The sequence below is a fragment of the Triticum urartu genome, chromosome 5A (assembly GCF_056163025.1).
Source record: "Triticum urartu cultivar PI428250 chromosome 5A, HENAU_Tu73, whole genome shotgun sequence".
Taxonomy (NCBI): Eukaryota; Viridiplantae; Streptophyta; class Magnoliopsida; order Poales; family Poaceae; genus Triticum; species Triticum urartu.
Window position 1 is genome coordinate 468,383,737 of NC_141877.1, and position 22,489 is coordinate 468,406,225.

At 45.1% G+C, this 22,489-nt stretch overlaps 2 protein-coding genes and 1 pseudogene across 2 annotated transcripts; 1 reads left to right on the plus strand and 2 right to left on the minus strand.

Annotated features, from left to right (window-relative positions):
• Nucleotides 1–698: 698 nt before the first annotated feature.
• LOC147972006 (desmethyl-deoxy-podophyllotoxin synthase-like) lies at nucleotides 699–2,549 on the minus strand. The gene is made up of 2 exons (XM_087522906.1): nucleotides 1,634–2,549; nucleotides 699–1,440 (listed from the first exon to the last, which is right to left on the minus strand). Exons 1-2 carry the CDS (start codon nucleotides 2,528–2,530, stop codon nucleotides 814–816), a joined length of 1,524 nt encoding a protein of 507 aa, XP_087379032.1. The 5' UTR covers nucleotides 2,531–2,549; the 3' UTR covers nucleotides 699–813.
• Nucleotides 2,550–7,589: 5,040 nt separating this feature from the next.
• On the minus strand, nucleotides 7,590–11,423 carry LOC147972007 (uncharacterized; annotated as a pseudogene).
• A 4,142-nt stretch (nucleotides 11,424–15,565) lies between these two features.
• Nucleotides 15,566–19,798, plus strand: LOC125529130 (G-type lectin S-receptor-like serine/threonine-protein kinase At2g19130). The gene is made up of 2 exons (XM_048693532.2): nucleotides 15,566–15,788; nucleotides 17,298–19,798. The coding sequence occupies exons 1-2, from the start codon at nucleotides 15,614–15,616 to the stop codon at nucleotides 19,550–19,552; spliced, it is 2,430 nt and encodes an 809-aa protein (XP_048549489.2). The 5' UTR covers nucleotides 15,566–15,613; the 3' UTR covers nucleotides 19,553–19,798.
• Nucleotides 19,799–22,489: the final 2,691 nt, after the last annotated feature.

Here is a 22,489-nt window from a genome sequence, read left to right on the forward strand (position 1 = left end):
CAATTTTATGTTCCTTTATCGGTCTCATCACGTTTGGAGATATCAGTTGCCAATTTTTTTTCGGTGGCATGATATTCTATGTTGCAGTTGGACCGTCAATGTGTTCATAGATATGACATGAGCGACATCACAACAATTTTTTTTCTTTCAAAAATCGACATCACAACAATGTGCATGAGTTTATTTTCTGTTTCTTTGTACAACATGTCTTGTTATATTTTGTAATCTTGTGATTTTTTTAAAAAAAACTATGCAGTAGACCAACATATATATTCACCAAGAAAAAAAGGGCATTTTACAACACTGAAGAAGGCACAACCCCTACAACTCCATAAACACAGGACACGGCATACATGTGAATTTAAATGTATTGGTCGATACACTTACTATATTGGCCGACATGTGAGACGTGCTACAAGACCAAGACCGCTATTCATCTTTTTTTTTCGAAAAAGAGGATAGCCCTGGCGTCTGCATCAGAGTGATGCATACAACCATCTTATTTAACAAAAATACGAAGATAAAATCTAAGGTCCAGTACCGTACCGGCTCACAAATGTTGCCGTTGGACTGTCAATGTGTTCATAGATATGACGTGAGGGACATCACAACTATGTGCATCAATTTATTTTCTATTTCTTCATTGAACATATCTACTTTTATTTTGTAGTCGTGTGACTTTATTTAAACATGCAATAGAGCTACATGTATATTTATTAAGAAAAAAAGGTATTACAACAGTAAAGAAGGCACAACCTCTGCAACTCCATAAAGAGCCCTGATGCACCCTGCCAACAATGAAACCCCAAAGGGTCAATAGTTGAGATGAAGTGGAGCGTGTATGCTGGGGATCAACCGAAGTGGCTCCTTCCGGACTACCGATAGAGCACCGACCGATGTCTCGCTCATGTCGAGGTCTTCCGGCGCGATGCCACCGGGAAGCGTCCAGTCGAAATAGAAAAGGAGTTGAGCCAAGCAAAGCTCGACGCCGGCGAGCCCAAACTCTATCCCTGGGCACATTCTCCGGCCGGCACCGAACGGCAGGAACTCAAAGTCGCCCCCCTTGAAGTCGACGCTTGTGCCAAGGAATCTCCCGGGACGGAACGCCTCAGCGTCCTCCCAGTACCTCTGGTCCCTGCCCATGGCCCATGCGTTGATGACCACCCTACTGCCGGCCGGGATCATGTAGCCACCGACACGGCACTGCTCCTTGCAGACCCTGGGGACTAGAAGAGGTGCCGGCATGTGCAGCCGCATCGTCTCCTTGACGACAAGCCGGAGGTAGCTGAGATGTCTGATGTCGCACCAGCTTGTCACTGCTTCCATTTTTGTCCTCACCTCGTCCTGCACTTTGGCCATCTCCTTGGGGTTCTTCATCAGCTCTGCCAGCGCCCACTCTATCGTTAACGATGATGTCTCTGTGCCCCCGGCAAACATATCCTGTAGCGTGTTCATTTCAATCCAATAGTTAGTTATGTGCAGAGTTAATCAACGGTTAATAATTCCTTTCTACTCTTTTTGTCACATAATATAATATAAGGGTGTTTTTAATACTATACACTAGTGCCAAAAACACTCTTATATTATGACACGAAGGGAGTACGTCATAGTGATTTGGATATAGACACCATACCATTATGACAGCTTTGATGTTGTCGTGTGTAATGGGCACATCCGTGTCTGGATGCTCCATGGCATCGAGAAGCACATCTAGCATGTCCTCTGCTGTGTCCTTCTCCTTCATCTTCTTCTGCCGAAGCCGCATGCGCTCTGCAATGATGTCTTCGAGCAGCTTGTCGACCTGACGGTGCACCCGTCGCAGCCGGTGCCTCATCAGAACGTTGAGGAAGCTCAACGACGGGAAATGGTCCGACAGGTTGAACCCCGACGCCAGCTCCAGGCCCTTCTTTAAGATGGAGCCCCTGTGCTCGAACGTCTCGCTCAATGCCGTCCTGCTCACGATGGCGCTGCTGAAGGCCTCCACCATGGCCCGGAGGTCAATGGCCTTGCCCGGAGGGTGGCCGGCGATGCTCTCCAGGAGACGACGTGTCTCCTCCCTCCGTATGGGAGCGAAAGACCTGACCCGGTTCGCGCACAGGAGCTTGACGACGCACACTTTGCGCAGCCGGCGCCAGGAGGGGCCGCCGGAGGAGAAGGCGATGTCGGCGCAGCCGTACAGCAGAGCTTTGGGCCCCGCTAGCTCCGGGCGGTGGGCGAAGTTTGCGTCCTGCACCTTCATGACCTCCCTGGCCACCTCGCGGGACGAGACGACGACGAGGCCGACCTGCCCCATCTGCAGGTGCATCACCGGGCCGTGCTCGCGGCCGAGGCGAGTGATGGCGTGGTGTGGAAGCTCGCCGGTGGCCAGGTGGTGAATGCTGCCGATCAGCGGGAGCTTGGACGGGCCTGGTGGGAGAGGCGCCTCGCCGGCTGTTGTTCTGGCCGACGTGATTACCATGACCATTGCTCGTATTATGCAAACTACTGCTACACCGAGCGAGATCAACGGTAAAACAGTAAACATTTCCATGTCGACCGTTGTACTTGTACGTCTCAGATTACATGCTAGGGCTGCGACATTTATAGTGTTCTGGGCGAGCTTTCTCCATGGACATTTCCATTCATGTACGTGTAGACTGCTGCAATGCCGTGTAGACTGGACATGCATGTTGGTTGGAAAAAGTTGCATGTATCATCTGTTCACGGAGGTTTCTTTGTGTTCTTTTTTTTCTTCTGGTCTTGGTGCACTAGAGAAAGTTGGAATTCTAACGGAGGGGGTACGCAGCAGGTGCATCTAGATATAATTTGACTAGTTTGAACTTCTAAATTTTTTCAATTTCCGTTATATTTCAGTTTCACTGAAATTGGAATTTGATATTTGTGAAGTTGCATATTTCACGCAACTAAAATATAATTTCACCAATTTCATAAATTTGAGTTAAAAATAACCACTTCGCATTTTCGAAATAACAAGTTTCGCATCTTATTATGCAAACTACTGCTACACCGACCGTAGATGTAGAACCTGTCGGGCCAAAGTGAAATGGTCCGATAGGTTGAACCCCGACGCCAGCTCCAGGCCCTTCTTCAAGATGTAGGGTGGATGCAGGGTGGATGCTTCACCGGTAGGTACTCAACCGTTAGAAACCACTCTGCAGTGCTCTAGCGGATTCACCGTCATCCGTGTAGTTTTTTTCCTTTTCTAAAAGAGGTTAACACTCCGACATCTACATGGGCATAATCCTTTAATAACTAATTCTAGAGTTCACACAATCCAACAGTGCTCACAATGTGATGGGAAAAAAGGTGCCCCGTGACAGTGAGCAAGCTAAAGAGCAGGAGCATCTTCCAAGGGTTAAGAAAACTCTCCTAGCAAGTGGTTATCAAGGCTCTTTCAATAATTTTACTGGGTTGGAGATGTGATGCTCTCTCATATTGCCAATAATTCTTCCCCCTACCCAACCTGACCTATAGACCCACTCATCAATGATCTCTCTCTCTCTCTCTGAAGGTGGCACAACACACGATAGCGACGATGGCACTGGCGGCGGGCGGCGTTCGACATTGGCGCAATGGCTTGGTGGCCATTGAAGGCGACGAGTTGATGTGGCAATTATTGGGATTGGGATTGGGAGAGGCCAAATTTCCCTAGATGTTAGGAAAATAGGGATAATTTACTAGGAGCTCCCAATAATTTATTAGAGAAATGAGGTTTGTTTTTTTCTTTTTCTCGAAACGGGGGGTCTCCCCGGCCTCTGCATCAGAACGATGCATACGGCCACAAAGATAAATAAATAAAAGTTGTTCAGCAAGGTCGTCACGTCTGAAAGCAAAATAACGGCGAGCTCATAAAGAGCCTCAAGCGTCAGAAACACAAGGCCCAAAATCCACAATCGGCTGGCAAAACAAAGATAGGTAAACTAATTGCCTATCCTATTACATGACCGTCATCCAAATCGGTTGAAGATATCCCGCGCTACCATCTCCCACCGGACAGATCCAGTAACCAAACGCTCCCTGGCCTCCATCGGAGTGAGTAAGGACCACATACGGATCAGCGCAGTAACTCGGAATAAAACCTGCAAAAAATGAATATTCGTTTTTCTGTTAAAGGTCAAATCATTTCTGCAATTCCAAATTGCCCACAACAAAGCACATACTCCTACACGAATGTGTCTGGCTGTTTCGGACTCTATCTCAAGAAGCCACGTTCCAAATAACGAACTGACCGAATTCGGAGGAGTAATGTTAAAGGCAATATGCACCGTGTGCCACAAAACCTTTGCCAAAGGGCAGTCAAAGAAGAGGTGCTTGATGGTTTCGTCCCAATCACAAAAACTACACCTAGTAGATCCTATCCAGTTGCGCTTAATCAAATTATCCTTTGTTAGAATGACTTGTTTATGCACGAACCACATAAACACTTTAATTTTCAAAGGAACTTTGACTTTCCAAACCTCTTTGGAACTAGGTATAACACTTGAGTTAATGACATCGATATACATCGACTTGACAGAGAACTCATCAGACCTAGTAAGCTTCCAACACAACTTATCAGGTTGGTGAGATAGCTAAATCTCCATCAGTCTACTCACCAAGTGAAGCCATGCTTCCCACCGGTCGCCCACAAGCGCCCTCCTGAACTGAATATTAAGGGGAATGGACTGCAAAATCGTGGAAACTAGAGCATCACGTCGTTGAGTAATACGATACAGGGACGGATATTGAAGCGCCAATGGCGTTTCACCAAGCCAAGTATCCTCCTAGAAGCAAGTGGTGTTGCCATTACCGACTATAAACTTAGTTCTATTAAAGAAGGCAGCTTTAACTCTCATAAGCCCCTTCCAAAACGGCGAGTCTGTGGGTCTCGCTGTCACCTGGGACAACGTCTTGGACTGCAGATACTTACTTCGAAGAATCTGCGCCCATGTGGCCTCAGTTTGAACTGGAAGCTTATACAACCACTTGCTGAGAAGACATATGTTCTTGACTTCAAGATTCTCAATACCAAGGCCCCCCTGGTCCTTTGGTCGACAAATGATATCCCATTTGGCTAGTCGGTATTTTCTCTTTGTTTCATCACTTTGCTAGAAGAACCGTGATCGATAGAAGTCCAGTCTTTTCCTAACACCAACTGGGACTTCGAAAAAAGATAAGAGAAGCATAGGCATACTCATGAGCACCGAATTAATAAGTATTAGTCGGCCTCCATAAGACATGAGTTTGCCCTTCCAGCAACTCATTTTCTTCTCAAACCGGTCTTCGATGCTCTTCCATTCTCTGCTCGTCAGCTTACAATGGTGAATGGGTATACATAAGTAAGTGAAAGGTAACGCCCCCAATTCGCATCCAAACAATTGCCTATAAGCCTCCTGTTCCTCATTGGCTCTACCAAAGCAGAACAACTCGCTTTTATGAAAATTGATCTGCAGCCCGGTCAATTGTTCAAATAAGCATGACACCAGCTTCATATTTCTCGCTTTCGCCAAGTCATGCTCCATAAAGATGATTTTATCATCAGCGTACTGCAGGATGGACACCCCTCCACCAACCAAATGAGGCACCAATCCACCCACCTGACCAGCCTCCTTGGCTGTCCTATCAGAATTGCCAACATGTCAACCATGATGTTGAACAGAATAGGAGACATTGGATCACCTTGTCTCAGGCCCTTGTGTGTCTGGAAATAATGACCAATGTCATCATTCACTTTAATTCCAACACTCCCTTTTTGCGTAAAGGATTCAACCTGGCGTCGCCAAGCTTCGTCAAAACCCTTCATGCGTAAGGCGTGCTGAAGGAAAGACCATTTGACTTTGTCGTATGCTTTCTCGAAATCCACCTTGAAAACAACTCCGTCTAGCTTTTTCGTCTGGATCTCATGGAGCTTTTCATGAAGGACCACAACCCCTTCGAGAATGTTCCTGTCCGGCATGAAAGCAGTTTGGGTAGGCTGCATCACAGCATGCGCGATCTGTGTGAGCCTATTAGTCCCGACCTTGGTGAAAATTTTGAAACTAACATTGAGAAGACAGATTGGCCTGAATTGCTCAATTCTCACAGCCTCTATTTTCTTAGGAAGAAGGGTTATTGTTCCAAAATTCAAATGGAAAAGCTGAAGCTGCCCAAAGAAGAGATCATTGAACAAGGGCAACAAATCCCCCTTAATGATGTGCCAGCACTTCTTATAGAACTCAGCCGGAAAACCATCTGGGCCGGGAGCCTTATTATTTTTCATTTGTGATATAGCCTCGAAGACTTCTTTCTCAGTGAAAGGGGCCGCCAAAATATCGTTCTCCACTTTTGTAAGTTGAGGAACATCCTCAATCCTAGACTCATCCAGAGACACATAGTTATCCTCTGGGGGTCCAAACAGCTGCTTGTAATACTCGGTAATGTATAGTTTTAGGTTTTCCTGTCCTAAAATCGTTCCTTCATCTTGCTCAAGCTGGAAGATCCTCTTCTTTCTGTGTTTACCATTAGCGATCATGTGAAAGAATTGAGTGTTCGCGTCCCCCTGAACTACTCGCCGGACCTTGGCCCGCAACGCCCACTTCAATTCCTCCTCTCGAAGAAGCTCTTTCAGCCTCATCTCCGCGTCAAGCTTGGCATGAAGCTCCGAGGGTGGCAGAACAGTGGTTTCTGCTTTTACATCTAAGGACTGAATAAGGTTAAGGAGCCTTTCCTTTTCGACCTTATAGATCCCACTAAGATGCTTAGCCCATCCACGCAGAAAACTTCTCAAATGCCTGATCTTATTCTGCTAGCGCTCAAGCGCATTCTTACCTCCGGAGTCTTTAGCCCACTCCCTGGCTACGAGATCAAAGAAGCCGTCTCGCTCAAACCAAGCAAGCTCGAAAGAGAACGCATTTTTATTTCCCACGTGGGTGGCCTCACCAGAGTCAACAAATAACGGCGTGTGGTCAGAAATTCCACGGGAAAGAGCCTAAACAGTTACAAAGGGAAACTTCTGTTCCCATTCAACGCTAGCCAACACGCGATCCAACTTTTCAAACATCGGAGTTGGCATCACGTTATCCCAAGTGAATTTTCTTCCTGAAAGCTCAATCTCTCTCAGATCCAAGCTTTCAATGATAGTATTAAACGTGAAAGACCATCTGTCGTCAAAGTTGTCATTGTTCTTCTCCTCACGCCTTCTAATGATGTTAAAATCACCCCCACCAGGATAGGTAGCTGCTCAGAGCCACAAATCCTAACCAGATCATCCAAGAACTCAGGCTTATGTTCAGGTTGTGCGGCCCCATATACCGCCACCAAAGCCCAGTTGAACCCATCGGCCTTTGACCGCACCCGAAACTTGACTGCAAAATCTCCCATAACCACACTTCGAACCTCGAGCGAATCGCATCGAACTCCGAATAAGATCCCACCCGATCTTCCTCTCGGTGGCAAACAATGCCAGTCAAAATCAATTCCTCCCGACAAGGTAGTTAGAAATTGTGGCGCAAAATTATCTCTACCAGTTTCCGATAAAGCGATAAAATCTAATCTATGCTCAAGAGACGCCTCCGCCAGAAACCTTCTTTTAGCCAAGTCTTTCAGACCTCTGCTATTCCAAAAGATTCCTTTCATACTTCATCATGGAATTTTTTTGCCGTACAGATCCTAGCACTCCTACGCACTGCAGACACCAGATAAACCTTCCGCTTCTACTTGCGTTTGGTGGTATTCTGACTCTGCAACTGGTCCTCACAACCAGTCTCAGCAGGTCTCGCGACATCAATCACAGATGTCTCATCCTCCTCCTCCGACTCAGGCATGGGAGGAATAAGATCCGCACAAAAATTATCAAGCACTCTGACCCCCAACGCATCAAACTCTGAATCACCCATGGGCTTAACCGCTGCTAAGTTACAAATCATCTCTAAAGCCCGCTTAGCCTCTAAATCCAGAAGGTCATTAGCAGAATTTGAAATTTCAGTAGCATTACTACCTAGTGAAACTCCTAACTGATTTGCATTATCGACAATCTCATCGGTAGAAAAATGCAAAATGGAATGAGATGTATTGACCGACATACCAGTAGTGACCTCAACGTCATGAAGCTTGGCCGCCCTCATAGCGCACCGCTGCTGAATGTCGTCCACCTCCGGATGATTCTGGAGACGGCAGCTCAACCGTCGTCCCTCAGAAATCGGATCCGGAATCCCTCCAAATGCAATGACCTCCTCACGAGAAATCCTGCTCAGGGTGTGGCCTCCTGCCGCACCCCGAACACGAAGCTGGTCAGCCTCCGCGGACGACCTGGCGTTAATGCCAGGACCCGGTGAGGCCCTCGCCAACGCCGGAGAAGTCGGACGCGCCCCACAGGGCGGAGACGGCAGCGCACCGGGGGAAGGAAGTGCCTGGGCCACCTGCCCGAACTCCCCCCCCCCCCAGCGCCGGAGGGGCGGCCACCATAGGCGCCCCAAGAGAGTAAGGCCCCGAGGCCTCCTGCCCCGAGCCCCCTCTCGAAGGCGATACCGCAACCTCCAAAGCGGACCAAACGGCGGGAGAAGGGGGATCCGGGCCCACCTGCATCGGGATCCCTCCCAAAGGTAAGACCGCCACCGCCGAGGCCTCGTCCAGCACTGACGGAAGGGAGGACACGGGGGCCACCTGTCCCAAGTCCCCAACAGAAAGCTGAACCACCCCCTCCATCACTTGCACCTCGGTAGAAGAAGAGAGAACCAAGGAAGAGGCCACGTGCCCACGCACCTCATCCTCTCCCCTGACCGAGATCGTCGAAGCCCAATGAGCGGGACTCACAACATCCTCAAAAACCAAAGCAGGTAGCGCGAGCTCTATAGCCTCATCCGAATCCACCCGATCACTCCACAACCTCGGTGGTGCAGCCGCAGGCTCGAAAGCCCCAAATCTCAGAGTCGTCCTAGGCACCGATGATGGTGGAACCGCCCCATCCTCGGTCGTCGTAGACTCGGACCCCGGTCCCTTGGACAACTGTCGTCCCGTATCATCGACCGAAGTCTCCTTTGCTCCCGCGCTGTCATCACCCTCGTGCATATTGACGTCAGCCCCGTTAGCCCCCTCGGCCAACAGGGTCTCGTCCTCAAACTCAATCAGCAGGTCAAAAACCTTTCCACGATAAGTCCACTTGACGACCTCAGGCACATACTCAATATCCGAAATACTAACTAATATACGAGCAATCCCGTGAGCTCTGGTGAAAGCCATATCCACACGCTCAGGCTTCCCCACCGTGATTCCCAAGCTAGCCACAACCCTAGCATCCTACATCGGCTTGGAAGGGGCCCCGGAAAAATGCAACCACGCCTGAGTAAGTGGCTTGCCCTGAGGCTCCACCTGTTTCCACTCATGAAACTCAAGGATGCAATCGGTGCCCGACACTTTGCACATCCCAAAACTGAGGAGCCTCTGCAGATCCTCCATCGAAGAAAACTCAACGCAAAACATCTTATCCGCGAGACTGACAAGCTCCTACTGAAAGTCCCCAGGGGCCAACTCCCGGAGCCTCTGCACAATCTGAGTCTCGGAGACCTCTCCTCTGGTCACCTTAACAATCCCAGTAGTCATACTCTAGGCCTCATCAGGAACCTCCCTCTCATTAGGAGATTCAAAGAACGTGAGTTCCGCACAATACACTCCGTACATCATGAAAGATGATGCCTGATCTTGCAGAAGTGGGCAATCCCCCGAATCATGAGATGGCTTACCACAAGTGTCACATAACACAACTATGCACTCAACAATAAAATGACCTTTGTCACCACATCGATAGCATAGCATTTTCTCCTTCTTGCGCGCCCACTTGGATGCCCTATCAACATCAGCCCTGTCCGGCATCTCCACGGACACATCACCCATAGTCTCATCCTCTGGAACCTGAACACTAGTGAGAGCCGTCACAACCTCCATAGCCTGACCGGTCAACACCGGCTCCTCGGTACTCCCGCCAGCGGTCGTCTGCTCGACAACCACGGCGGGAGGAGGTTGTCGTGGGCGGTACCGACCACCACGACCACGATGACCGCCACGATGGCCGCGGAAACCACCCCGCTGCCGATGACCTGGGCCAGATGCCCCCTTGACAAAACCACCGGTAGGACCCAAGAACGGCCTCTCCGCTGATCCGTCGCTCTGCCAAGCAAATCCACGACCTCCACCCGTGGACGAGGAACCCCGGTGCTGCCCAGCTCCATAGGTATTATAACCGTCATCCCCCCATTGACCCCTGGGCGTAGCTGAGGCACCACCAACGGCACTGCTCTGCGGCGGCGGCGCCTGTGACCCCACCGGCACAACCCGATTCTGAGGTTGCCGAGCAACGTAATGCGGCGGCGGAGCCGACCGCGGTTGCAAGCCCATCGTCGGCGCGGGAGGCCTAGGCGGCGCTGCACCGCGACCCACAGCAACCACACTGGCCACGCCGGGCGCCACCGGGCAAGAACCGAGGACCGGCCCTCCACGTCCGGCCGAGGGAACGACCACCGGAGATGCCGTCGGCGGCCGGGCAACGGGCAGACCGCCAGCGCCGCGACCCGCCGCAGCATTAGGCGCTCCACCAGCAGCTCCTCGGCCCGCCATAGTCACTGCTCCACGACCAACATCGGCTGCCGGCGGTGGCGCAAGGCCCCTGCCGCTGCCCGGGCCTGGCGGAGGCGCCCCTCCAGTGCGGCCAGCCCCACCCGGCGGCGGAGCACCTCCAGGACCCGCCATGGCCCCTAGCGGCAAGATGCGGCGCGCCCGGCCACTCCCCGTAGAACGTCGTCTCAGCGTTCGTCTAACGAGAGCCCTAGGGCACGACGCAGGAACCAGCGACAACGATCTGGACGTGCATGCCTCGATGCCCTGGGATACGAGCGAAACCGGTTCCTGCTGGGCCTCATACCCAGCGGACCCTAGCCCACTCAAACCCACCGGCCCAACACCACAATACAACGCGTCTCGGCCCAAGAGCGAATTCAAATGCTCCTGGCGAGCCGCCCCGATCTGGATCGCCATGAACGCCGGCGGCGCAGCTGCGGTCATCTCCGGCGCCGATCGAGGCACTGCTCGGCGAGCGCTCTTTCGCCTCTTCACAGTAGTCCAAGAATCTAGCCGAATCAGATCGAAAACGGTTAAATTCGGTAGACGTACCTTAGGCAAGGGGCCCTTCCACGGCCGGATCGCCATCGCCGCTGTTCTCCGGTGAATCACCCAGCGCAGCATCTCCTTGGTTTCTCCCGCATGAAGCCCGACCCTAGCCGGATCCTCGAGGGGCAAAACCTTTTCGATGGTGGAAGCGACCTCATCTTCGTCATAACCTGCACCCAAGAACTCACACAACAGATCAGAGGGCGTCAGAGTAGGCGGCGATGACGGCGCCGCATCCGTGTCCTCATCCCCCTCGTCCTTGTCGGCGTCGGCAAGGGCCCAAAACCGGCCCCCCACCGCCGCCGCTCACCGGAGGGAGCAGGCCGCGACCCCGCCGGGATCCCGGCGGCCGCACTCCCCGTCGCCCCCTCATCTATGTGAGGGAGAAGGGGGTTGTTGGCTCTTTACTGAAGCACGTTTTAAACCAACTCCCCCAATACTTGTTTTTTATTGGGAAAATGGATCACTTGGAGATGCTCTTAGCCCCCTTTTTATTTTGGGTCAAATTAAACTATAAAAAAATAAATTATATGGCATAAAATTATACCGTGGGAATCACCTTTCAAATACAAATGCAATAGTATGTGTTTTGTAGCATATACATCACACTTTGTTAGTTACATAGATGGTCAAAGTTTGACCCAAAATACGATGAAGCTAATAAATCCGAATGAAGAAACTCAAAAGTAAGAGGAAAAATGAAACCTCGTCCGTTAATTATCCTATTTTTAAGCAGCCACTGAAATCATTTGAACCATCTTCTATCTGGTACGGGTCCTCCTCGACACAGAAAGGACTACCTATGGACCCAATTAATAGCCTTGAAAATTACTTGTGATTTTTTTGGAACTTTAGTCCTTACAGAAATAATATCATCAAGATATTTCTTTTTTTTTGCGGGAAAAACTTCCAATCTATTTATCTTCAATCATGGTAGTACAACGAACACTAGAAATAATAAAATTTACATCCAGATCCGTAGACCACCTAGCGACGACTACAAGCACCGAAGCGAGCCGAAGGCGCGCCGCCGTCATCGCCCCTCCATCGCCGGAGTCAGGCAAACTTTGTTGTAGTAGACAGTCGGGAAGTCGTCGTGCTAAGGCCCCATAGGACCAGCACCCCAGAACAGCAACCGCCGCCGATGAAAAATAACGTAGATCGGAAGGATCCAAACCAAAGACACACGAACGTAGACGAACAACGACGAGATCCGAGCAAATCCACCAAAGATAGATCTGCCGGAGAGACACCTCCACACGCCCACCAACGATGTTAGACGCACCGCCGGAACGGGTGCTAGGCGAGGAGACCTTTATTTCATCTTCAGAGAGCCACCGCCGTCTCACCTTTCTGAATAGGACATAAACCTTAACAAAATTAAAAAAACGACTAAAAACGAAGCCCTCCCATCGGCCCTTACTAGGATCCACCATGCCTCCATGGCCCTAGAGCCATCGGAGACGAGGCGGACCTGCGCCGGCGCCGGCGAGAGGCACGAACCCTAACTTTCTTCCTTGGAGGAGGAGGAGGCATCAAGATATTTCTTTGTAGCCCAAAATATAAAAACACAAAATCCTACATAATTTTGAGCCTTCAGCTTAGGATGTACCACATTAAACCAGTTTTGAAACATATCCGTACTATTTGTGGGTGGCAATAAAGCAACATGAGCATAAGAGGCTTGCAAGAAGGCTCTAGACGAACAAGTGTCGTATCAATTCCTTGTTGCCAAAAAATAACCGCTTGTCAACTACCTGGTTGTCTTTGATTAATACCACTCCTTATCCAAGTACCACATGAAGCTTATAATATTTAAGGGGACCTTTAGTTTTCAAATAAACTTATAATGAAAACGTGAGGATGTTAGTGTATATGTAGATGTCACATAAAATATTTCAAAGGTGAAGAGGCCAGTAGTTTCGACATAAAGATGTCTTATTCCGGTGTCAGATTGCCAATCTATGGTTGGATGGTTAGGAGGATATTGATTTCCCTGGCTCATCAGGGTTGAAGTCCTAGACTTGACTGATCATTTTCCTATATTTATTTCAGACCTTTGGGCGATGTATTTTCAGTGGGAGCAGACATTCCCGTCGACTACTAAGACGTTTGCACCGACTTTGTCAGTATCAAGATGATGTGCCGGCTCAGTCTCTCTAAGATGCTCATAGGAATGTATGTATGTGTGTATGAGCATTTACTAGCACACATGTCCGTGTGTTGCAACGGGATAATATAATTACATGCCTCTAGCCCAATATAAGAATGGATCAAGATCCCCACATGTTTGTATTCTCTTGTTGAACATGGCACCCTTTAATTAGAGCCAAACCAATATATTCTTTTTTATTGGCACGTTTTCATAATTTGTTTCAATTATAATTAACCCGCATATTATCTTTTATTGGCACATGGAAGCTATCACTATTAATAATTTATGGTGTCCCTTATTCTGAAGAAGCTGACTTAGCTCGATGAGCCGGATGCGGAGCAGGCCCAGTATGGGAGTGATCGAACTCACGACTTCAAAGACCCGACCACATGTTGCTAGCCACTCAAACAAACACGTTCTACTAACCAATGGTCAACATGAATATTAAAGAATATAATGCAACGTCAGATTGAAAACTTTTTTTGAACTTTTCAAAAACTGATAACTATGAAATGCCAAATATACTTGGCAACGTGAACAATTTTCTACCTTTTTCTTAATTCCACACATTGTAAAAAGGATGAACAAAAAATTTGAATAGAACATTTTTTGAATTAACAAACATTTCTTAAAATCATGAATGCTTCATAAAAATACGTTTTTTCTTAAGTTGTGAATTTTTTTTGGAAAAGGGAGCATGTTTTGAACATATAGAAGAAATTTAGAAAATGTGTCTTCTAGTGCAAAAAATATACTCAATTTTTGACCATATCACTAAAACAAGAATATTTATCAAATTTGTAACTTTTTTTAAATCTTGAAAAATTTGGAAATACCCTAACATTTTTCAGAAAATGGGAATTTTTTTAAATTCTGAAAAAATTTAGAATGACAAAAACTTAAAATTTCAAACATTTTTTAAATAGGAACACAATTTTGGAATTCATAACATGTACTACCGAATATACTTGGCAATGTGAACAATTTCCAAATTATGAACAGTTTTCTGAAAATTCCATACATTTTTGGACAAAGCAAGAATAAAAATTTTGAACGGAACATTTTCTGAAATTCACATCCATTTCTTAAAAACATGAACCTTCTTTTAAAAATAAGGTCATTTTTGGAAGTTGTGAACAATTTTTTAAAATGGGAACATGTTTTAAACATGCAGATTTTTTTGGAAAATGTGTTTCTTAAATGCAAATTTTCTTTTAAATTTTTAAACAAATCGCTAAAACAAGAATATTTCGAATTTGGAACATTTTTAAAATGCATTTGTTTATACCTTGAACAATTTTGAAAAATACAAACATTTTTTAAATGGGAATAGTTTTAAAATTTTAAACAAAGTTTGGCACGACAAAAAAAAATCCAAACACACTTTAGAATAGGAACACATTTTTGTAATTCGAAATGTTTTACGAAATTTTGAATAAAAAGTGGAATTGCAAACATTTTGTGAAAATTGTGAATTTAAGAAAAAAAATTAAAATAGACTTGCAATGGAAAAAAATAAAAAATAAACAGGAAATTAAAAGAGAAAGAAACAGAAAATAAAATTTTAAAAAGAAAACAAAAATGGGCCACCGAGTCTTGGGCGCCCTATGCATAGCTGAAATTATTTGCCGCATCATGTGGGAAAATAGGACTTTTTTTGGTGTGTTGGCTGGAAAAAATGGGCTGACTTTACTGGGCCATAGGGCGCGTGGCCTACATACGAAATTCTGCACAAATCGTTTTTCGTTTGCTAACGGACATACGAAATCGGAAAAACGCATCTTGCTTTATTAGTAAGGGTATATAGGCATGGGTGTATGTACTATGTTAAAAAAAAGATTGACCGTATTAATCAGGTGCAACCAGAGGCAGTCCATTTATCCCCAGCGAGGACCGACTGAATCCTATATTATTCAGCAGGACTTGCCCCAAATGTCAAGGGAACGGAAACTTCCTTCCGCTCTTCGTCCGTGCGGTGAGTCTCGGCGTCTCAATTTCACCGTGTTTAAATTTCTTCTATTCTATGAAGTCAGTCGTCGGAAATGGTATGGTAACTAATATCGACGACTCCAGCGGCTTTTCCTAGCCCGAGCCATGACCGGTCGTTACTCCCATCAACGTACGTCGTCGCTCGGTCTGGAGTAGTACTCCTAGATTTGTTGCGGTCTAACTTCCATCGACATCGCGCTAGACGTGAGCCTCGGGACGTCTAGAACCGGCAAAGTCTACAACATGTGTTGTGACTTCTGATCGAGCCGCGGGAGTGCAGCACGATCCATCATAAATAGAGCTTGGCCACAAGCACAATGAGAGGCTCGTGGCATCCATTGGAAGCTAGCATCCATGGCACACACGCTTGATTCCGGTGCGCCCTACGTGTTAATCATACTGCTTCTTTCTTTACAAGGATCTCCCACAGGAGGTACTGATGTGATCACAGCGGCGCAGCCGCTCTCTGGGCAAAACAAGTTGGTCTCCCGGGGTGGCAAGTTCGCTCTAGGGTTTTACCAGCCTACTGGTAACTGAACTCATCCACATCCCATCTTATCTTAACTAAAAATTATGTCAATGGATTGTCTTTTTTTTCGTTCATATTGGTTATATTGTTCTGGTTTTCTGTTTTTTCGTTGTATCAAAGTTCTAGGTCAAGTAGTAATTAACAGTTCCCTCAAAAAAAGTACTCTCTCCGTCCCATAATGTAAGACGTTTTTTGACACTACACTAGTGTCAAAAAAACATCTTACATTATGGGATGGAGGGAGTAGTAATTAACAGTTAAAAATATGGATGTTTTTTGCTGGTAAAAATACGGAACATTATTTTCTAGAGAGAAATTAAATGTGGTTTTGTTAAAGCACATCTAGATGTGCCATAAGTATTGCACATGTAAGTCCTGTGTCATTGATTTTATATGAAGATTCAAAGATTCGTGCGGGTATCTCTATAGATGTGCAATAACTAATGCACCTCTAGATGTGCCCTAGACAAATATATGTGTTGCCAATCCCAAGTAAAATCCCCGTGAAGAAATAGGAAACATTTTTCTAGAGAGAAATTAAATGCAGCATGTAGTTACTTTTTTCTTTTCTTGCGAGGCAATGAGATTAATGGAGGAGAAGATCACAATTTGTTGATTCCTAATACCTTACTTTGCAATTGTCCACCAATATAATTCTTGGTTTATTTTGTTTCTCTCCCTGCTCTCCACTCGGTTAGATTTCATCCGGGAAGCAAGCCATGAACCTCCAAGTCTGTTTACAACTTTATGCTATAATTCACGTACTGTTTGTGTTCCATGTGTGCTAAGATGTCAATTAGAATATATGTATTATTTCTGGTAATGTGCAACAAATATGTGTTATTTGTAAGTTAAACAAAAATATCGAAAATTCTCCTTACCATGTTCCAAAATTCAATCCGGAATCTTTGTCTAATACGCATTGGGAGAGTAGAATTAAAATCTTGAAGCTATTAGCCACTGAAATATAAGCAAGTGCTTCTACAATGTTTCTATGAAGAGGCCCCAGTTTATCAACTTGCACTAGCCCCCACACCGACTTGTCAAGACCAACCCTGTACCCTGTATATATGTTTGTATTGTATAAACATATAAAAAAAATCATGTTTGACTTTGGAGAAATATATATATGCACTTATGAAATGGAAGGTCAACATAAAACTACTAAAATTCGCATGATACTTTCTTATCAAATATGTAGAGAAGCTGCTATATGCACATTGGTGGGCCATATTAGGCTTATGTAAATTTTTGGTATTTAAATTCCAACCTCACATTGCCATGGTGGGCCTTTTGTCGAATGGTGGATTGAGGTAAAGAGGTACAGTGCATAAGGTCAGGGTGAAACTGGACTCGGGAAATAGTTGTGAAGCCAATATGAACTCATTCTACTTAAAATTTACAGGATAAGAAAATAGCCACGTTTGATAACATTCCATCTCATCATTTTTAATATATTTTATTTAAATTTTATTTTCTCAACCATGATGCATGTGAAAAAACTTGTAGGTGGTGGACCCCAAGACAAGTGGTATATTGCAATATGGTATAATAAGGTGCAAAAAGTGACCCCAGTGTGGATAGCTAACAGGGAAGCGCCCATCTCCGACCAGACTTCATCGGAGTTAACTGTCTGGATGGATGGAAACCTTGTTCTTCTCAACAAGTCTAGGTCCATAGTCTGGTCCAGCAACATCCCAACCAGCATTGGAACCTCCAACACCAGCATTGTCGCTGTGCTCCTCAACACCGGTAATCTAGTTCTAGCATATGCATCCAACACCTCCAATATTGTATGGCAAAGCTTCAATCAGTCAACTGACACCCAGCTTCCTGGGATGAAGTTCGGCCGGAACAAGCTCACAGGCGTGAGCGACCGCCAGATCTCATGGAGGAACTATATGGACCCGTCTCCAGGCCTCTTCTCAGTCATGATGGACCCGCGTGTGCCGGCACAATACCTGCTCACATGGAACAACTCCCGACCTTATTACACCCCTGGGAAGTTCAACCCCCAGACAGGCGCATTTAGCAGCATACCAATGATGACGGTAATGACGATGACAAATTCGATATACTCATATGAGTATGTTGAAAATGACAAGGAGGAGTACTTCTTGCTCACAGTAAAGGATGACAACCTCTTCCTCCGTACCGTGATCGACCCATCTGGCCAACAGAAGGGGATGGTATGGTTAGAGGACAAGCAAGACTGGATGCTATACTTTGTGGAGCCCACTTCAAAGTGCTCTGTCTATTCCATGTGCGGGGCTTTCAGTTGGTGCGCCGAAAACATTGCCCCATTATGTAGCTGCCTTAGGGGCTTCAGCGCAAAAAGCCCAATTGAATGGAGCTCAGGAAATTATGCTGGAGGGTGCACCAGGAATGTTGCATTACCGTGCAATATCAATGGTGGAGGCTCGATGCCTTCAATGCATAGATATGAGGAGGATAGATTCTACGTGATCAATAATGTGAGGTTGCCTGATGGGTCACAGATTGTGCAAGCTGCAAGTGTAAGTGATTGCGAGGTAGCATGTCTTAACAAATGTGCTTGCTTGGCTTACTCATACAACAACACCTGCTCTTTGTGGTACACCAATCTGATGAACCTCCAAGAAAATCTTGATAACACCGGGGATAGTATATTCATTCGACTTCCCGCTTCTGAGATACCACATGCCAAATCTTCGAGAGGGCGAACTATACGGGTTGTTATTAGTGTCTCTGCACTTGCATTGGGTGTATCCTTTGTGGTTGTTTTGTGTATTCTTCGTAGGAGAAGAGGGATCAATGGTTCACATCACATTGACATGAACCTGATAGCCTTTAGGTACAAAGATCTGCAACTAATAACAAAGAACTTTTCAGATAAGCTAGGTGTGGGATCTTTCGGCTCAGTGTTCAAAGGAGTCCTTCAAAATGGCACAAGTGTGGCGGTTAAGAAGCTTGAAGGTGTTCGTCAAGGCGAGAAGCAGTTTCGGGCAGAGATGAGCACTCTTGGAACTATTCACCATGTGAACCTGATCCAGTTGGTCGGGTTTTGCTCAGAGGGGGAGCACCGAATGCTCGTTTACGAGTACATGCCACATGGAGCATTGGACCAATACCTATTTAGGGTTGGTAGCAATGACGTTCTGCCTTGGAACACAAGATACCAAATAGCCATTGGCATTGCCAAAGGGTTAACTTACCTACACGACAAGTGCAAGTATTGCATCATCCATTGTGACATCAAGCCGCAAAACATATTGTTGGATGCCTCGTTTACCCCAAAAGTGTCAGATTTTGGACTAGCGAAGCTGCTAGGCCGGGATTTCAGCAGGGTCATCACAACAATGCGAGGAACCATCGGCTATTTGGCACCCGAGTGGATAAGCGGAACCGCCATCACAATGAAAGCTGACGTGTTCAGCTATGGAATGATGCTCTTTGAGATCATCTCACAAAAAAGAAATATCAAACATGGGAAGAGATGCGCGGACAAGTTCTTTCCAATATTAGTTGCAAAGAATATTCGGGATGGTGACGTGCATGCATTGTTGGATGCCAACTTGAGAAGTGATGTCAACTTGGAGGAGCTTGAGAGGGCTTGCATGGTTGCTTGTTGGTGTGTCCAAGAAGATGAGTGCTCTAGGCCGACCATGGGGGTAATCGTACAGATCTTGGAAGGCCTCATCGAGGTTAATATGCCACCAATTCCACGATATCTTCAGGTACTTGCCGAATCGGCAGACCAATCGATGCCCTCCTCAACCGAATGACTGGCAAGCTCGCTGCAACCTTGTCAAAAACTTGTATTGTGTATTGTGTTTATCAAGAAGATGGTGTATGCATGCACGTGTTTTATATGCACATGTATAAAGGTTTTCCATGTAGAGTTGATTATATATTTATATTTGTGCTTTTACTCTAGTACTTAGATTGTAAGATTGCACATGCTTTTAGCCGAGTCAAACATATTTGAAGCATTCGACCTTGAAAAAAGTGTTGCCATTTGATAATATATTTCCAAGCTGTAATTAGCATTTTTGAACTTTGAATATTATTTATTTTCATTTTGTGTTCGTTAATTTAAATCCAGGATAAAAAAACTTGTCATATAATTATATGTGAAAGTGCTCATGAGATACAAAATGAAGTGGATCATTCCATAAGAGGATGAAAAAAAACCTCTGTTGTCATCGTGTCAACCTACCTAGCAATCTCCTCTGAAGACAACTACATATATGTAGTACAATTCATTCATGGGTAGGTCACATCTCACATGGTTTGTGGAAGCAAAACCGTGAACCACGTATCTCTCTTTGGGCAAAGCTAAGCTCATGACCTCCTTGGTGGGCCAAAATCATTGTTTTGATCTTTACTAGCAATATTAGCATGAAATGATATGGAAACTATTTCACAATTTGTCATTTTTGGCTACCGTCAACCACAATAGCGATATAGGGTAGATAGGCTATTACCATATATAACAGCGGTAGCCCATGATGCATGCTTGCCTAATGCCTCGCAGACCGCGCTTACTTGTCTACCCGACTGCTCATAATGTGGGTTCGTTAACTTCTTCTCCGCCTGGCTATTGGACAAGACGTTGCCAGACCCACGGTGTCCAGTCAGTATAAGGTGGATTCATGTTTGACTTGGGCCCGATGAGGGTGGGTTTGTATATGCTTTGTAGGTCTCATGAGTGGTGGGTGTCAGTCGAATAGTACGTTGCGTAACATGCAGCCTTGTTCCCTGCACAAGACCTTTGGTGCTCCTTACCTGTTATCTGACGTTTGGTTCTCTTGCAGGCTCACATGGCAATGGGTTGGGTTGGTGGTAAGGGTGGTTGAGTCTGTTGATTGATGTGTGTTAAAGATTTAACCTAGTGGCTAGTGCTACTGAGCTGCTTTCCAACATTTTGAGTGTGCCAAATGTTGAGGCTGAGGCTTTAGAAAGGGGGCTTGCCTAGGTGAAGGGGGCTTGCTCCAGGTGAACAAATGGGTTGCTCTCCTCTCATCGCCGAGTGTGATTCCATGAAAACCATTCAGCTGTGTAGTCGTAGGATTGCCCTTATGCTACAATTATGGTTCTGAATGCTTTGTGAGAGTTATTATGGCTGAGTGCATTCTGATAGCTCAAAGGACGGGGATGATTTTCTTCCAGCATTGCTCCAGGAATGTAAATGAGGCGGCTCATTCTATAGCTAGGCATGCTTATGACTCTAATTCTGTTTTATGCTCAAATGGTGATCCACCCACGTTTTATCATGCCTCTTGTAATAAACGATGTACCTATCTTGGTTTTGCAATAAATTAACCATGAGATATTCCATTAAAAAATAGCTCCTATTTTATAGATTTGAAACAATTAGTGCATTCAAAACATATCCATAGATTTTAAAAAAGCTTGTGAATTTGAAAAATGTTCAGAAATTATAAAAAGGTTCATGCAATTATTTATCTTGACAAATTCAGAAAATATTCAAGAATGAAAAAATGATCATGATCTTTGAATTTGTTTGTCAATAAAAGGATGTTCACGAATCTAAAAAATGATCACAATTTCAAAAAATATTGACAAATCTGAAATTGTTTAGGAATACAAAAAATGTTCACAATATTGAAAACTCTTCGCAAACTAAGAAAAATTTCATGATTTTGATTAATGTCCATGAATCTAAAAAAAATTCGTGAATAAAAATTATTCGTAAATTCCAAAAATATCAGCGCATTCAGAAAATGTGATGTATTAAAAAAATGAAAACAAATTAAAAAAGGTTCCCGTATTTTGGAGCAAACTGCAAGGCAGGAAAAAAAATTCACGAATTGAAAAACCTAAGAAAATATAGGAAGTTTCCATGATATAAAAAATGTCAGGAATTCAGAAAGTTTGCGATTTCAATTGTACTCACGAATTTGAAAAGTTTTTGTGATTTTTAATAACGTTCACAAATTTAAAAATTGTTCAGAAATTTGAAAACTTGAACGAATGCATAAAATGTTTCAGAATTTACAAATGTGTGTGAATTTGAAAATTATTCACAAGTTCAAAAAGATGTTCGTGAATACAGGAAAATGTTCGTGAATTCATTTTTTTTGTCAAACCGCAAAATGCGCAAGACTTCTAAAGAATGTTTGTGAATTAACTTTTTTATAAGTTTGAAAATTGTTTGTCATCTGAAATTGGTCACGATCTAATGAAAATGTTCGCGTATGTAAAAAGAAGTTCACAAATTTTAGAGAATGTTCTTGAAAATTAAAAAAAATCATAAATTCAAAAACATATTTCACCAATTATAAAAATGTCCATGATATGAAAATTCGTGAATTTTAAAAATTAATAAAGGGAAAATAATTGAAAATAAAAAGTCAATAGAAAAGAAAAAAACCAAATGAAAACTCAAAAATGAAAAAGAAAAGGCGAGAAGAGAAGGTAACAAACCTAACGTACCCAATGAGTAGTTCTATTCAGTGCGTTCTGCGCCAACTAAGGGAAGCGGCACTGACGCGCCTGTCCACATGGGCCAGCCCAACAACAACAAATGGTCGCTCGCTTGGTTTTCGACATTGATCCATCGTTTCATTGATTCTGTAAAAAGTAAAAAATAGATCGATCACTTCATTGACCAGTGGACGGGCCTTACCATTGACCGAACAACCTTTGACCACTTACATTCAAAAAGGAAATCGTGAATTTTAGAAAAAAAAATCATA